Raw genomic sequence first — 17,995 nt, 5'->3', positions numbered from 1 at the left:
TTAGATGCTTTATTTAATAGAGTATTAAGCCTGTGATTATAAAATAAATGGGAAGGATATTATTGTAAAAATAAAAAAAACAGGGAGGAAATAAGGATGGGAAATATCATGATCCAAAAATTGTATATATGAAATATATTTCCTTTAAATTAAAACAAAAAATTCACACACACACACAACAACAACAACAAAGAATTCTCTTCTTGGAAGATGTGGACTCTAATCTGTTCCTGGGGCCTTTGTATTTGTTAGAATTATTTTGAGTCAAGTTGATGCATAAAGTTAACTGTTATAGATAATTTCTCTTAGATCACAGTCTTACCACCTTGTTTATGAGGGAGGTGTTTGAAGGATACAGGATCATATTTATTACTAAGCATTTATAAATTGTTTCTTATACTCAGAATTTAAAAAACAGATTGTCACCTTTCAGCTTATTCTCTCTCTTTTTTCTTACCTAACTCACTCTCTTCTAGGATGTCTTGAGAATGAAAAAGAACCTAAAACATTACATATGAGGATATTTTGTGTTTGTTGATGTTTTATAATGCTTGAAGTTAGTTACATTAATTTGAACACTTATTTGCTTCTTATGGTTATATATTTATAGGATTAAAAATCATTTTCTGTTTTGTTGTACATGGTTTCCTTGAGCAGCTGAGTCAAGCATTAAACAATAACAACATAAAGGAATCTGAATTTAGATAACAGCTCAAAAGCCAATCTTTTGTTAAATAGCAGGTCTCTCTCTTTTTTTTTAAATTTTTCTTTTGTATGTTTTAATTATCTGGTTTCTCTAGTAGATATGTGTTCTGTCTAGAAACATTTGATTAGTGAATACATTTTCATGATCAATCATTAAAAGGGCAAGTCTGAGAAGAATATTTTCTTTAGTGACCTGGGTCTAAATCCTGATGCTGCAACTTTTTAACTTTGTGCAAAGTATTTCCTGTTCTGTGAAAGAGACAGTAGCAGCTAGCAGGCAGAGCAATGGCAGTAATGAGAGCTACTGTTTGTGAGAGTGTACAGTGCATAGCAGATGCTAACATCTGTCACTCCTCAAAGGCAAGGTGTTCAGAAGGCATCAAAATAGGTGAAATTTTGTTCTTAAATGAATATTTAATACCCAAAATTATTCAGGTGACCTTCACTTATAACTAATTTTTTTAATTCCCAGCAATGAATTAATGATATTCAGAAACCAATCTTTCTTTTATTATACTTTGCTGTGATCAGTGATGATTTTTTCTGAAACCAGAATATATCCAGGGATTATGGTATTCTTTAGTGTGAACTTCACTTTTTGTGCAGCAATCCTTCCCAAAAATAGCTTAAAAAACTACTTGCAGATTATAGATAGAAGATATATTACAATGACCTATAAAGAACAGACTATTTTAGGAGTAGAAGCAGCAAGGCTGGTGGGTGGGGGCAACTATAAGCAATGTAAATGACCAGAGATGCGGATAAATAAGAAACTTACCCACGGGAGACAGTGCTAAAAATAAAACACCAAGGCAAGATCAGTGGAGATTTTCCAATTTAAGGAGAACTTGCTCCCCCATAATACTTTTCTAAGTGAACGCAGAAACAGGATCTGATGAGCGCATAATATTTTCTGCTTCACATTCCTGTCTCTACTCACCAAAGCTCAGCATTCCATTCCACAGAGAGAATTATATTCGGATATCATTTAGTTTAGTGTCAGTATTTGAATTCTTGTAATCCAATTCCAACAATATTATAATATTTGTTGTAATATTAATTCCAACAAAATTCAGTACTATATGCTGTTTTTAAAATTTCTTGGTTCTTTCACAAGTGAGTTCTTTATTCCACTACCATGATTAATTTAAAAACATGTTTGTCATTTATCAGTTTAATTTTGTCTATATACCTATTTTTACATCAACTTTGGATTTTCTTTAGAGTAATAGTCATCATTTACTAGATCATAGCACAGATTGGGTGGCTAAAAACATAGACCATCAGTGATTTTGATAGTAAATAAGCCAATGCAAGATGATTAAATTTTCTCACAAAAGTAAACAAGAAGATATCAAAATTGAAAATTGAGGGCACCAATTATTTAAGAAACAGTTCATACTCTGAAGTGAAGAACTTTCCGTGCAAGAAAATTTCAGAACAAAAATACAAAGGTCTTAGATGCAGAGACTGGTAAGAAAGGCTGAACTTACTGATTTTCCCAGATCTGGTCACTGAAGGAAACAAAGACAAACACATCAGAAGATGTTCAGGTTCCTCTTCCCAATCCTGAGCCAGTGCTTTGAAAGACTATGTCTTTTACAACTAAATTCAATGCTCTAAGACTACAAGCCCTTCATTTTCCTTTCTCTTTCTCTTGACTGTCTAGTTTGTTACAGTTTAGAACTTGTGATAACTTACTTTAAATCACACTTCTCATTAATCTTTAGCAATTTTTCTATGGTTTCAAGATTATTGGATGCCTTATGGTTTGTTTTGAATATATCAATGCCTCAGATAGATGCTACTTGATACATTTAATACAAAAACCCCATAAGGTTGTGAGAAAGATAATACCAAATTTATTTTTTTTTAAATGAAAATTTTAAGTTACTTATGTAAAGTCTAACGTAGGGCTGGCAAAGTATAGCCCATGGATCAAATCTAGCTTGATGTTTGTTTTTGTTTTATGAGGTAGGGATGGATTTTCTATTTTTAAATGGTTTAACAAACCATAAGTAATATTTAATGACATACTGAAATATATGAATTTCAAGAAGTCTACAAAAAGTATTTTATTGGAATTAACGCGTGGTCATTCTTACACGTATTGCTAATCAGCACTATTGTACTACAACGAATTTGAATAGTTGGGGCAGTCGTTATGGCTAGTAAAACTAAAAACATTTGTTATCTATCCTTTTATGGTAAAAGTTCGTACTTCTTTGTTCCTACCCCTCATGCCTTAGACGAAACTAAAGTGCTTGAACTAGACAAGAAGCTTAGGAAGTGGGCACTATGGTACCATGGATTAAGCAGCTGCTGGGGTACTTGCAACCCATATCAGCACATTGATTCTCTACACTGGGCTCTTCTGCTGCATTTTCTCCTAACCCACCTGGGATGATAGAGGATGGCCCAAGTACTTGGGTTCTTGCCACTAGGCTGGGAGACCTGGATGGAGTTTCTGACTCCCGACTTTGGCCTGGGCCAGTCCGGGTTGTTTTGTACACTGGGGGAGTGAATCAGCATATGGACCATGTCATTGATACTCTCCCTTCTCTCCCTGGGTTTTCTCTCCTTCAGCCTTTAAAACAATTAGACAAATCTTGAAAAAAAAATAAACTTACCAGTGGGTATTTGAGCTATTCCTGAAAAAACAAGAAGATGGGTTAATTGTTGAATTTTCAGATAAGTAATACAATTTTCTCCCCATTTTCATTTCTGCAGTTGTTATTGAATATTAAGATCTAGTAGAAAATGGTGTATGGTGGTATGACAGTCCTTTGGTGTGATGTACGAATTTTGTACTTGTTCTGACTTTCTAAATCTCCCTGTGTTCCAGTGATCGTCATCTCTCTACACTTTCTGCTTTCATCCTTGCCTCATAGTTCTCAACAGACCAGCCAAAGGATCCATTTAAAACATGCAGAGCCTTGTATTTGGGTTCCACCAATGAATGCTTATGTTTTCTGAGACTAAATGGGTCATTACACTGGCTTGCATGGAAGGCCTAAAAAATCTATTTACTCATAGCTCTCTGAAAGCTTCTCTTTGTGTGTTATCTGTACACCATTTCGTGTAGTTTGTGGATAACTAATGGCATGCAGTATTATCAGCATTTTTGTAGTAGTATTCAGTAGCAATTAATATCATATTTATAAGTTATGTGCTGGGAGTGACTATACTCTTATTATAATAAGCAAAAAAGATTATTCTCAACTCCTGAGTTGTTTAGAAAAGAGTTGAATGGCTAGTTTTGTGTGGGAGGTAGAGGGAATATGGAAGCTGATGCAAGATGGGCAGATTTACCAGAAAATCACACTAGATTCCACTTAGTATCTTAGCCAGAATCTTTCTAAATTAAATACTGCATAATAGAATAGACAAAGGTTTTATTATCTGATACAAGCTCTTTGCCACTGACAAAATCAAATATGCAGGAACTTCAGAGTCTTTCCAACAAAACATATCAAATCAATCCTGCCTGGAAGCGTTGTTTTGGAATACTATTTAACCTTATCTCTCTTGCTAATATAGTAGGTGTTGGTGAGATTATCATTTCACAATAAAAGTAATATCTATGGGAGATGGCTATGAGGAGGAAATAACATACAAATGTTTTTAAAAAATTATTAATTTTAAAAAGTGTTTTTCTGAAAAATTCCCTGAAAAATTCTAAATTGGATAGCATGCTGAAATAGACTCTTGACACACAGTAAGAGGACTGAATTAGCTGTTGGCATGTTCTAGCTGAGATTTTATTAAATTTCTGCCTTTTTTGACTGATAATCTTTCTCTAGCCCCATGTTGCAATTTAACTAGTGACTTAATTTATTTTTTATAAAATATTTAAACTGTCACCAATACGTGTTTTTTCTTCTCTCAGTTATTTTTCTTAGTAGAGTTGTGCTCTATGGTGACTTGTAGTTAAATTAATTCAATATTATAGTAATGTGGAAGAAGGTAAATGAGAAGTTGTTTTCTTGGAAACAGAAAACACGCTGAATAGAGAAAATACAAATTGCAATCTTTTAAAGATTGAATAAATTACGAAAATCACATAGTTGGTGTTTCAGCTAGAATTTATACTTAGAGATCCATTTGATTACTCTTGTAACTATCAAAATTTATTACTTTTGTATCATTTTATGTATTAGCATCATTAATGCAGTTTTATCACATATTCAGCATTCCTTAAAACATCTCTGTAGAAATGGAATTATAAGTTTAAACAAATTTGCTTTCCAAAAAATTATATTATAAATAAAATATGATTGTGTAAATTTCACCAGAGCATTCCCAGCACTGGTTATGTTTGAAATTCCCTTTGTTAAATGAAAAATGTTGCCTAAAGTTCTTAAATTTTCCTTCACTCTTTATTTCATTATTATTTTGTGTGACTCATTGGATTTCTTAATTTGTTAGTACTAAAGAGGCAAGGGGGCATGAGAAGTACATATGGAAAAAATCTTAGAACAAAATTTTGTAAAAGACACTGGAGTTAAGAAATATATGAATAATAACTTACCAATAGGTATTGGTGTAACTGGTAGGACAACATGAAACAAAAATACATTAGCAGAGTTTTTGGATCAAGGATATTGCTTTTTTCCTCGTTCTTTCCAGGAGTTAACAAAGAAATGTTTGGAGGACAGCAATACTCCCATATATGAAAACACATATACATATATATGGTAAACACATGATATACACACATACATAATCATATATATGTATATGTTTTTATATTTATAAAGCATAATAGCATATATATGTATAACAGAATAAGAGGAGTTATTCTCTTATACATATGTTTTAAAAACTTATTAATTTTATTAATTTTGTGGCAAAGAAAGAATTCTATCTGATGTTATTGACTAACTATATATAATATTTCAATTTGACAAAGACAGAAGGCAACGGACACATACTTAGATCATTCTTGCTTTTAGTCAGATAGGAGGGCTTGAGTACTACTCAGAAAGTTTAGACAAGCATCAATTTAAATGCTAATTGCAATTATTTATCTTTCTTCTACTGTACTTAACCACCCTGTGTGAATCTTTTAAAAGAAAGCAAAATGCTTCTTTGTTTACCTTATCTCTTAGTGAAATGTTTATCTTTTTCATTGAGTAGCCCAATAAATTGATGAATAAGAGAGGGGTATTTTTAAATATAAGCATTAAATGGAATTTGGGTCAGAGTTAAGAAAATTTTCTCCATATTTTGGGGCCTTAACTGTACCACGTTTAGGAAAAGAAAAGTGACTTACTGATAGGAACTGCTACATGTGCTAAAATTCAAATACAAAGTATTAAACAGTTGACAGTGATAACAGTATTGACAATCGTAATAGAATTTTCTAATAAAAGTTTTTCCATACAGGAATTTCTGGGATAAAAAGGAAAAGCAACTCCAAGCCTTTTAGATGACCTCCTGTAGTCTCTGTTTTCTGGTAAAATAATTTTCAAAGGGTTAAAGAAAGGTGAGGTATTTTTCTCTTATCTTTCATTTTAGCTTAGAAATTGAAATACTACGGAGCAGGAAAACCTCATTTCCTTTAAATTCTACTTCCATTTTTTAGCTACTCTATTTCCTCATTGTTTACTCTTGAGTTTTTCCAGTTTTCTCTGTACTTTCACTTTATATTTACTTGAAATGTGGAATTCTTCCCACCCTATCCCTTTCCTTTCTGCTTGTGTTCCCCATCTGTGCCTCTCCTTCCTTTATTACCTATTCTTTGCCTAACTCATATTTAATAGAATTCTGGCAATTGGAAGAGGGCATGAAAAAATAGAAATACCAACATTTTCCTTAAAATGGAAGCAGCTATGTTTAGTGAATGTATAATGTAAATACCAAACAGAAAAAAATATTTCCTGCAATTGCAATGATCAAGAAAGTGAGATTTCAGAACGTAGTTCTCATGAATAATCTTCAATAATATACTCTTAAGTACCACTTCTTTTTCAGATGTAAAAACTCTGTTTTAGAAGTGGGAGAGATGAAAAATGTTTTTTCCTAGTCTCAATTTCACTGGATGTGCAACGTATAAGGAAAAGTTAAATTCATGTGTGAACCCTGGAGGGGCAATATCTTATTTTATCTTGGTTCTTGCTGTATCCCCCTGTTTGGCACATGGCAGACTTTCAATACATACTAATTTTTCTGAATGAGCAAATTCTTGATTAGCTTATCTTTGTCAATTTAACTGCATTTGGTTCATCTCCTTTCAAAAACTATTCTACCCAAATCATTTATACACTATATTAACAAAGAGAGTAGCTAATTTTCATGTGACGTTTTATACAAAATTTTCTAAGGGGAGTAAGTTCTAGTGTTTTACAGAACAATGAGATGGCTATAGTTAACAATATATTACACATTTATAAAGAGCTAGAAGAGAGGAATTTGTAGGTTTTCAATGCAAAGAAATTATATTTATGGAGATGCAAATACTAATTATCCTGGTTTGTCACTATACATTATATACATGCCTTAACATACTGTATCCTGCAAACATATACAGTTATGAGTCGTTAAGTAGTCTGAGTTACATTATGTTCAAAAGTAACTGTGATTTCAGATCACATTTAGCTGGCTCTTAATTTGCCCTCAGAGGGTTTTTTATTTTCTAAGATGTTCATTAGCAACTTGAGAAGAAGCAGTTGAGTGTAAAACAAAAAGAGATAAGAAAATTTGAACATGAAAGCTTTAAAAATGCTTGGAGAAGGATATAATAAGAACAAGAACCAACCCCAGAACTCATAGGAGAGCTTAATTCACTCTTGTGTTACTATGAAAAAGAAATTAAGCAGATGAATGAGATATTTTGGAAATATGGAGACATTATTTCTCAAACTCTTTCTGCTAAGGTTTTAAAAACAAGGCTTTGAGAAATAAACTTTCACATCAACCAGGGGCCAGCTCTATGACATAGCAGATAAAACTGCCACTTGTGATTCTGGCATCCTGTACGGACACTAACTCCTATTCTAGTTCTGACCCAGTTTCCTTCTAATGGCCTGGCAAAGGCAGCAAAAATGGTGCAAGTTACTTGGGCCCCTGGCCCCTATGTGAGAGACGTAAACGAAAATCCTTGCTCCTGGCTTTGGCTTGATAAAGTCTAGCTGTTGGGATTTTTGGGGGAAACAAACCAGAGGATGGACGATCTTTGTCTCTGTCCCTCCTTCGCTTTCTGGTTTTCAAACAAACAAACAAACAAACAAACAAACAAACAAATAATTTTTTAAAGAACAAGTGTATTGGGATAACAAATATCTTCAGAATATTTTGTTTAAACTCCTTGTAATTTGGATACCTTTTTGGAAAGAAAGGAGTGAATCATTCTCATCCTGATTTCTTTCTGCTAATTTTAAATTTCTGAGATTGCTTTAAACTGTCAATGTCTTATTACCTTTTCTTCTTAGGCTGCCCTTTCCTTTCACTTCTTTGGAATGCTTTTCTTGATTTATCACGATGATTGCACTAACATTTTGTTAACAACTTTGTCTTTAAGTTAACTATGGTAACAGTTCTCTTTTTCATCCATTTGCTTAAATATCTTATGAACATGACCAGATTTCTTACCATTTGGCTGGCAGAGCTGCTGTTTTAAAGTCAGACAGGTAGACAGTGCTTATATTTTGTGACCCTGGACAAGTTACCTAGACTCACAATTTCTTTCCTTTTATAATAGGAATAGAAATGCTTATCTAGTGTTACGTGCATAGGTAAAACCCTGAGCGCAGTGCCTGGTACATTGCTGGTACTGGATAAATATTTATTATCATAGTAGCACATCATATACAAGCTTTAATTAGAGTCTCTAAATGGATATTAATCACTGAAAATGGAACAATTCACCAGAAATAGGAATAAGAAAAACAGAAACTAAAAGATGAAAGTTTAATCACTGAAAAATTAGTAAACCATAGAATCAGAAATACAATTTTAAGTCACAAGAGGGTACAAAAAAACCTCTAAATAGGTTGCATAAGGAATAAATATTAATATTGAAGTTGAAAGAGGAGACTTACTTGAAGGCTGCCCAGGTCTTGCTTTAATAAAAGCAAATAAACAAACTAATTAGTATGATTGCTGAAACATAAATAGGTTTTCACTAATGTCACTTCCAGCATAAAGATCTCATATTGAATAGTAGTGAAAAAAGAAGGGTAAAGAGAGAGCCCTTTGTCTGGGGGATATTATTCAATGACAGATCCACAACTAGTGAGGGGCCAACCCTTTCTCTTTAAAGTACTGTCAAAAATTGGAAGCATCCTGGATACTGAGAAACTTTCTTGCTTTCTTACAAGGAAGTTCTGTCTTCACAAGAACTGGCTCACAGAAATTTAAGGGGTATAAGCTATAAAGTTATACTTTGCTAAGCATTTTTACTGGTAGAAAATATAGTAAACTCATTGTGTCAGTGAGGGACACTGTATTTTGTGTCTTAACCTTGTAAAAATCAGTGCTAAAATTATTTCCTTTAAAGGGATGCACGTTTAGATTCTTAAGTCAAATAAACTTATGGTTTTGTTTAAGGGCCCAGTACGAACTGAAATAATGGTCTGTTCCCTCTCTAAGTCCCTCTGACCCTTGTATTCCTTGCTTTCTCTCTACTTCCCTTACTTACCTGTCTTCCTTCACCTTTCTCAGGTTGTAGAGCTTTATGGCTGTTTTCCATTGCCTTATATATCCAAAATGACTGCAATGCCAGGGCTAGGCCAGGCAGAATCCAGAAGACTGGAATTTCATCCAGATCTCCCACATGGTGCCAGGCATTTAAGTGCTTGTAGAATCGTCAGCAGCTTTCTCAAACACAATATCATGGAGCAGGATCAGAAGTGGGAAGTTGGGTTTTGAACCCATGCTCATATGGGACGCTAGCACCATGCATGGGCATTACAACCAACTGCACCATAACTTTCTTTCAAGTTATATTTCCTTAAGGCGAATTTTTCAATTTTTGAAAGGCAGATACACAGACACAAAAACATACCAAGCACAGCGGGACAGACAGGAGGCACTTTAGTACATAGCTGATGTGTAAGCAGAGAAGCCAGGATTTGATATGGAATTTGAACATCCCTAGTTATGTCTTAAACGCTGTACCATTTTCCTTACAGTCAGTATTTTATTAAATCAGCTGGTAATGAGGAAACAACAATGACATAAGAAACTTGAATTAATTTGAGAGAAGTGCAATAAAGGGGACCAAAGAAAACCAAAGTCGAGACACGGAAGTAATACTTACTCAGGGGTGCTAGAGGGAGACCTAAACAAATACAGATACAAAAAGCAACTTAGATATTGGCAGAGATTTGTTTGAAAGAACAAGATTCCTTCTAGGGATATGTATGTGTGTAATGTAGAAGCTTGGTTGTTACACCAGATCGCTGTTCAAATCATGGTTCTATGAGCATGCATTCTTTGCTGGGTGCTTCATCTCAGTTTCTAATTCCTTACAAAAGGGGTTAATGGAGCTACTTCAGGATTAAATGAAACAATGTAATTAAGGCATCTATATAGTTCTTATAGGAGATAACAAGAAAACACATATTTTAAAGTCATTAAGTGTAAACTTCCTTCATAGGAAAGATTGGATGACCAAAGGCAAAGGAAACTGGAAGTCATGAATTTCAGGTTGCAGCACATGGAGCTGGATCTTAGAGAACACAGCAAGAAGAACAGGAAATAACAGACAAAATTCAACTTGCCATGGGGCATTGGAGGAGGGTCAGCTGAAAAACACACATACCTTACCAACTCTTTTTTTTTCTATTGTTTTTTTCCCCTTGACTTAGAGAATTTGCTCTTAGTGGGTTGTTATTATAGTAGACTTTGCTGTAGGTGTGTATTTACGTTTAATGTGACTCAGTAGTGTGTGAACTTCCTAACTAACCATTGATAACCTCTTTGAATTTTGGTAACAGGAGATAAGTGGGTAATGTAATAGGCACCTCAAACTTGGCATTCCTAACCCTGCCAGAAGAAAGAGATTCTAAGAGCCCCACAAAGACTTAATTACGGCAAGAGGAATTTTAAATGGAGAAAAATTTACCTCCTTTTTCTTTTTGTTCATTAAAAAATATTTTAAACTTTTTGTTGGAAAGGCATAGTTAGAGAGAAAGAACGAGAAACAGAGAAAAGATCTTTCATCTACTGATTTACTCCCCAAATGGCCCTCCATGGCTAGAGCTAAGTCAATCTGAAGCCAGGATGCTGGAGCTGCAGACCTTCCCATGTGGGAGCAGGGACCCAAAGAAATGTACAGCCTTTCACTGCTTTTCCAGGTACGTCATCAGGGAACTGGATCAGAAGTGGAACAGCCAGGCTTGAACTGATGCATATTTGAGATGTCAACACTGTAGGTGGAGGTTTACTCTATCATGCCATGGTGTTGGTTCTATTTTTTATTCAGTTTTAATCTTTTCCCTGAGGAATTTTAATATTGATTTAATAATAGCAAGAGGTCAAGATGTACATCAAGCAAAGTTCTGTGCAAGAAAATTAAACGAGCACAGATTTATTGATTACCTGAGGATATAACTTGAACATCAAATAAGCAATGTCTTTGAAATCTCCGTTGTTTCTTATCTTACTTATTTTTCACCAGTTGATAAAAGTTCTTAGTAATGAGAGGATACATGAAAAAGTTTGTGGACAGTGGAAATAAAATATAACTACAGGGCCCGGCGGCGTGGCCTAGCGACTAAAGTCCTCGCCTTGAACGCCCCCCCCCCCCCTGGATCCCATATGGGCGCCGGTTCTAATCCCAGCAGCTCCACTTTCCATCCAGCTCCCTGCTTGTGGCCTGGGAAAGCAGTTGAGGACGGCCCAGAGCACTGGGACCCTGCACCCGTGTGGGAGACCCGGAAGAGGTTCCTGGATCCTGGCTTCGGATCGGCATAGCATCAGCCATTGCGGCTCACTTGGGGAGTGAATTATCAGAGGGAAAATCTTCCTCTTTGTCTCTCCTCCTCTCTGTATATCTGACTTTGCAATAAAAATAAATAAATCTTTAAAAAATTAAAAAAATTAAAAAAATATATAACACAAAAATTGAAATTCACTTATGACTTTTCCATATATACTTTAACTGAACTCTTTGAAGAAACCTTTTGTAGTTGCATGCATGAAAGCTTTTCAGATGAAAATTTGAAATTTCTAGAAAACTATTATTCAATTGGTAGATTTCTAGATAGTGGGAAAGAAGAATGGCTAGACAAATGCACAATTAAAGTTCTTGTATTAAAGCATGGATAATAATATCTTCGTTAGACTTTGGCTTGTTCATTTCCTGTGTAGTTATGGAGCTGGAAACAAAAATGTTATTTAGATAAATCTGGGTTTTTTTCTTACCTATAGATAGTCCATGACTGAAACTCTTTAGCATTATGCAGAATCTACATTAATAATTTTTGTGTGAATCAGTGAAAGTTCAGGAGGCTTATTAATAACCTAGTGGGATTCTAGGCTAAGGGAAAAAAGTGGACAAGAAAGTTTGAGTTTTAAGCTACTGTATCCTAACAAGGGTGGATATATTTCAGATTTAGATCTTTAAATGCTGCTAGAAACAATTGATTTCCACAAGGTAGGGGACAGTGAAACTTACAAGTGGCTGCCACAGCTGAAAAGCAAAAAGAAAAATTAGTGTAGAACTTGCCAAATAGGAATTTATCTTCTTTTTACTTTTCTGAGAGGGCACATCAGAAATATCAATGGCATGGTCGTTCTCAGTGGAGGGGCATAGAACATCTGCTACCACACCTTGGGCAATCCAGATCCTATCCAGTGTGAGGGGGCTGCAGGAAAGAGATGACTTGTTTTTTCTTGTTTTGCAGTGACTGCTAAAACTGCTTGAAATCTTTTGGGATTGGCTCATTTCCCTTAGCATTATGGTTTCCAGTTTGACCCATTTGGCCACAAAGAACTGCAATTTGTTTTTTTTTTAATAGCTGAGTAGTATTCCATGGAGTAGATGAACCATAAATGTTAGATACCACATGTTTGCATTAATTTAGGAGGATATGATGTTATGTAAAACATGTTATTTTATGTATGTTATGTTATATGTTGTGTATAAACTAAAACTGAATTGTCAGTGAGGTGATCACAGAAGGTGGTTAAGAAAAAGCATTTGTTTACAACATATTGGTTACTCAATACTATATCTATTAATTAAACAACGAAGTTAATTGTTGCTGAGGGTATGCTGGAGCCTTTAATTGATCGGGATGATACCCTGATGGTTCTGCCCTCGGACCAGACAGGGGCTCCCCAAGAAGCTGAGGAACTTGACTGGACTATAAGATGTTGGACTCTATGTTTAGTTTATGCTTGCAAAGAGGGAATCTCAACTGAACTTGAGCCGCGGTTATGCAACAAGGTGGAGGAATCCACCATGGGGGGAGGGTGCGGAGAGGGGTGGGGAGAATCCCAGTACCTATGAAACTGTATCACATAATACAATGTAATCAATGAATAAAAAAAAAACTGCTTGAAATCTTGCATTGGATTAGCAATGTCTTTAAATTGAGCTGCCTTCCTTTTTATTCTTCAAATAGCTGTTATCTTCTGCTGGCTTTCAATTATTGAGACAAATATTGTTCCTCTCTTGTTGATAGATAATTACAATATTAGATAGCTTCCTTTGATTGCAATATTTTGTGTTGATAGACAGGGTTTGTGTTTGACTTTTTCTTTTTAAAGAGAATGGATTTTACATGTTCCATTGGTACAGTTTCAAGAAGGCAATCCTAATTCCCTGACTCTCCTTGTCCACCTGCCTCTTTTCCCTTTAGTCAACAGCAGTTACATTGTATGAGACAGATAGTGGGTTATGAAAAGGAGTTGGAGGAACATGAGTTTTCATATCACAAGGAAGAAATAAGAGGAGGAAAAGGATCCTTGTAGGAGGCCAAAGACAGCTATCATATAAAAATAGGCATGGGGGACCCGGCGTCATGACCTAGCGGCTAAAGTCCTCGCCTTGAAAGCCCCGGGATCCCATATGGGCGCCAGTTCTAATCCCGGCAGCTCCACTTCCCATCCAGCTCCCTGCTTGTGGCCTGGGAAAGCAGTCGAGGGCGGCCCAAAGCTTTGGGACCCTGCACCCGCGTGGGAGACCCGGAAGAGGTTCCTGGTCCCGGCTTCGGATTGGCGCATACCGGCCCTTTGCGGCTCACTTGGGGAGTGAAACATCGGATGGAAGATCTTCCTCTCTGTCTCTCCTCCTCTCTGTATATCCGGCTTTCCAATAATAATAAAATCTTAAAAAAAAATAGGCATGGGAACTTACTGTTCATTTCTGAAGCTTCAGCTGTTGAAAAAACAAAAAGGAAGAAAAAAGGGAAAAAAGCAGCATATTTAGAACAAAGATAAATCAGTTCCCCCATCAGAGGCTTAGATGAGTAACTTCTGGAAGGATTCAGAGATTTCTAAAGCCTTTCAGTACAGTCAGTGTTTGGCCTTAAGTAGCCCATCTTTGTGTTATACAGTCTCCATCCTGCTTCCACTGATCTGGGACAGGAGAGCGGCTATCAAGTGGCTTCCAGAGCATGATGAAATCTGAAACATGTACTTTCATTTTTTTCATTTTCTTTAATCTTTCTTTCCTACCTAACCTTTTAATTAATTTGAAGTTTCCTTCTTATTCCTCTTTGAAAGCTGCTAATTTTTGTTACTGTTCTTTAATGTTAGCACATTTAAAATATTTTAATTTATTTTATTTAAAGTGAACAGTTATCACACATTTCATAATATAAATTTAGGGGTGTAATGGTACCTCCCACCCTCCGTGCTGAACAGGTTCCCCACCTGCTTGTCTTTCTTTTTCCTTTTCTTTTCTTTTCTTTTCTTTTCTTTTCCTTTTCTTTCTTTCTTTCTTTCTTTCTTTCTTTCTTTCTTTCTTTCTTTCTTTCTTTCTTTCTTTCTTTTTACATTTTTACAATGGCATATTTTCAGTTCATTTCACAATCATACACTTAATACTCCATTCAGTAAAGAGTTTGATAAATATAAAATTTTTAAAAAGACAACCTGTTCCTTAAAGTATAGACAAATCTACAAATGTCAATAATTCTCATATAGATATCATTTTTTGAGCTCTGTGTATTAGTTACCACAGATCAATGATAATATGAGATTTGTCTTTTGGTAATTATTTTATTTAACTAAAAACTATGGTTTCCTATTACACCTGTTTTGTTGCAAAAGACAGGATTTCATTTTTTATGGCCAAGTAATATTCCATGGTCTATATATACCACATTTTATTCATCCAGTCATCCATTAGTGGACATTAGGGTTGATCCTATATCCTAGCTGTTTTGAATTGAGTTACAATAAACATGGGTGTGCAAATAAGTTTCTCACATGCTGATTTCATTTTGTTTGGGTAAATCCTCAGGAGAGGGATGGCTGGGTGATATGGTAGATCTATTTTCAAATCTCTGAGAAATCTCCAAACTGTTTTCAGTAATGCTTTTGCACTTTATGCAAGTCATGTGTAAATTTAGGGAAAAAATAGCAATAAAAGTAGCACAATAAATTTAATTTATGCTTTATTATATTTTAAAGTATTTACACATAGATGAGATGGAGTCAAGTGAGGAGAATGTCAGAGTAAGAATTTTCTGTACCCATAAAAGTTTTCTGGCATATAGGCTACTAAGGAACTTTGTGTCAATTGGGATTCATCCTTTGCTCCAGTGAGATCCTCTGAAGTAGGGTGCCTCGATTTTCCTTCTATAGGAATTTTGAGAATTTCCAAGGCTGTATGTCTTGCAATAATTATGAGTATTTAAAAATGCAGCCTTAATCCAAGGTAATGGTGAATAAATGATGTATTTTTTTAAAGATTTATTCATTTTATTACAGCCATATATACAGAGAGGAGGAGAGACAGAGAGGAAGATCTTCCGTCCGATGATTCACTCCCCAAGTGACTGCAACGGCTGGTGCTGTGCTGATCCGAAGCCAGGAACCTGGAACCTCTTCCAGGTCTCCCACGTGGGTGCAGGGTCCCAATGCATTGGGCCGTCCTCAACTGCTTTCCCAGGCCACAAGCAGGGAGCTGGATGGGAAGTGGAGCTGCCGGGATTAGAACTGGCGCCCATATGGGATCCTGGGGGTGGAGGGGCGTTCAAGGCGAGGACTTTAGCTGCTAGGCCACGCCGCCGGGCCCTAAATGATGTATTTTAATGCATATATGATAACTATATTTAGAACTAACATCTAAGACAGGTAACTTCTAGCTTCAGTTAATCATGGTATGATTGTGTGGGAAGTTGTGGGCCCTGCCAATTTTTTGTTTGTAATTCCAAGATATCTTGGATGCTTGGATACTCCATGCATCAGGGATAGACCATCTTTCCCTATATTATTTATTATTTCATGCCTTAGTAAATTAAGATCTTAGCCTGTTTAATTTTTATTGTCTTTCTTTTCACTGACATTTTGTTTAAAAAAATTTACAACTTTAGAAACTTCATGACAGCTGAATAGTTGTGGCCAATATTTGCCTGGCATATTTCAAATCCTAGGGGTTGCACAGCCATCTTTATATGCTTGCAAGAAGGACACAAAATCCAACAATGCAACTATGATCTTAATACCCTAGCTCAAGCAGTTCCCTGCAAAGTTGAGGACAGGTGGTTTGCTGTGGCAGGCTGACTTGTCCATGAACACTTTAGAAGTGGGATCACTTACCCCAGGGGAACTAGGAGCTCATCTTTCCTAACCCCCTATATATCCTTAGGGAACTATGATTCAGTCATATACCACCATTAGAATTCAGGCTATCTATAGTATGTCTTGCCCTAATCCTGCCAGTACCCAGGAGATGTTCCTGTTGGACTTTGTGTTACTGGGACCCCAGTCTCAGTGGAATGAGGTTTGGTATTCCTGTGACCCCAACCCCAACGTGGAGGCCTCTACTTGGAAGCTATGCAATCTTTTTGGGATTGAAATGAATGCCCATATTCCCAACTGATGTTATTAAATACAGTGGTACAGTGGAAAGAGATATGGGAACACTACTGCAAATAAGGTCAAAGTATTATACCTAACCAAACACTTGGACACATATGTTCAGGAAAAATCCTTTTACCCAAAAGCCACTCTTTACAAGTTATAGAGACAACTGATCTTCCAGATGCACACATAATGTAGGAAAATAAGAAATATGATAAGATGAAGTAATACAAAAGGGAGGAAATAGATTTAAAGGACTTACCATTACTGGATCCAGTATATTGAACTAAAAAAATTTTTAAAAAGTTATTAGAGCTACTGATATATAAAAAAATTTACATCATCATTGACTTTTTTCCTTCAGAGAAGATTTGAGAAGATGATTTGCACAGGAATGACTAAACCTTGATATATTTTACTGCATTTTTTTCTATATGATTATCTCCACATAAGAACTAGATCTTCTAGGAATCTGTACTCATGTTGTAGTTGTATGGCTATCTACTTCATTATAACCTTTCATTGCAAGTTTGGCAGGAGAAATCCTTAACTGTATTCTTTTACTCGCTTCCCACTATGCTTTTTTCATATCACTCCTGTTTCATTCCTTCTGTCATTATTTTTCTTCTTGCTCATTTCTTATAGCCTTCCGATTCTCTTGGTTGCATCATTGCCTTAGGAAACTTTTCTAATCACTAATACTCTAAAATGTTATGCCGCCTACTGTGAGTTGTAAGGCAATGCTATTTTCATTTTCATTTTCTGAAATATGATTGGTTGCTCTGAGTTTGAGGAATATGAATGTATCTTTAATCTTGAAATAATTAGTTGAAGTCAAAATCCTTTCTATGTAGTAGGAAGCCACTAGAAATGAGTTGACAGAGGCTACTTACCAATGGGTCCTGGAGTTTGCACTATAAAGAGATTAAAATCACCATGTTAGCATGGTTATTCATTTAATGAATATTTTCATATTAATTTGATTCTATAGTTAAGGTTTTGGGAGATAGATTAGAAGGGAAGTGAGGCTAGTTGAGAGATTATGAAGAACAAATCCACCTGTGTTAATTATAGAGCAAAAGGGATTTTTAGTGTTCATTAAAATCTGTCAGCCTTAGATGAGGACTTTTGTGTTATCAAAAATGTCAATGTCGGGCCCGGCGGCGTGGTCTAGCGGCTAAAGTCCTCGCCTTGAAAGCCCCGGGATCCCATATGGGCGCCGGTTCTAATCCCGGCAGCTCCACTTCCCATCCAGCTCCCTGCTTGTGGCCTGGGAAAGCAATTGAGGACGGCCCAATGCATTGGG

At 35.7% G+C, this 17,995-nt stretch overlaps 1 protein-coding gene across 1 annotated transcript in view; it reads right to left on the bottom strand.

The window, feature by feature from the left end:
• Window positions 1–17,995, bottom strand: part of TSBP1 (testis expressed basic protein 1) — a 55,409-nt gene that overhangs the window by 8,851 nt on the left and 28,563 nt on the right. The window contains exons 10-19 of the mRNA XM_058669835.1: window positions 17,583–17,603; window positions 16,952–16,975; window positions 14,015–14,035; window positions 12,329–12,343; window positions 9,968–9,988; window positions 8,748–8,768; window positions 5,237–5,254; window positions 3,336–3,356; window positions 2,199–2,219; window positions 1,484–1,498 (exon numbers count right to left, since the gene is read on the bottom strand). Coding sequence (XP_058525818.1) covers window positions 1,484–1,498; window positions 2,199–2,219; window positions 3,336–3,356; window positions 5,237–5,254; window positions 8,748–8,768; window positions 9,968–9,988; window positions 12,329–12,343; window positions 14,015–14,035; window positions 16,952–16,975; window positions 17,583–17,603 — 198 coding nt within the window. The remainder of the gene's footprint in view (window positions 1–1,483; window positions 1,499–2,198; window positions 2,220–3,335; window positions 3,357–5,236; window positions 5,255–8,747; window positions 8,769–9,967; window positions 9,989–12,328; window positions 12,344–14,014; window positions 14,036–16,951; window positions 16,976–17,582; window positions 17,604–17,995) is intronic.

The sequence above is a fragment of the Ochotona princeps genome, chromosome 1 (genome assembly GCF_030435755.1).
Source record: "Ochotona princeps isolate mOchPri1 chromosome 1, mOchPri1.hap1, whole genome shotgun sequence".
In the NCBI taxonomy this organism is placed as follows: Eukaryota; Metazoa; Chordata; class Mammalia; order Lagomorpha; family Ochotonidae; genus Ochotona; species Ochotona princeps.
This window is presented reverse-complemented; position numbering and strand designations above follow the sequence as displayed.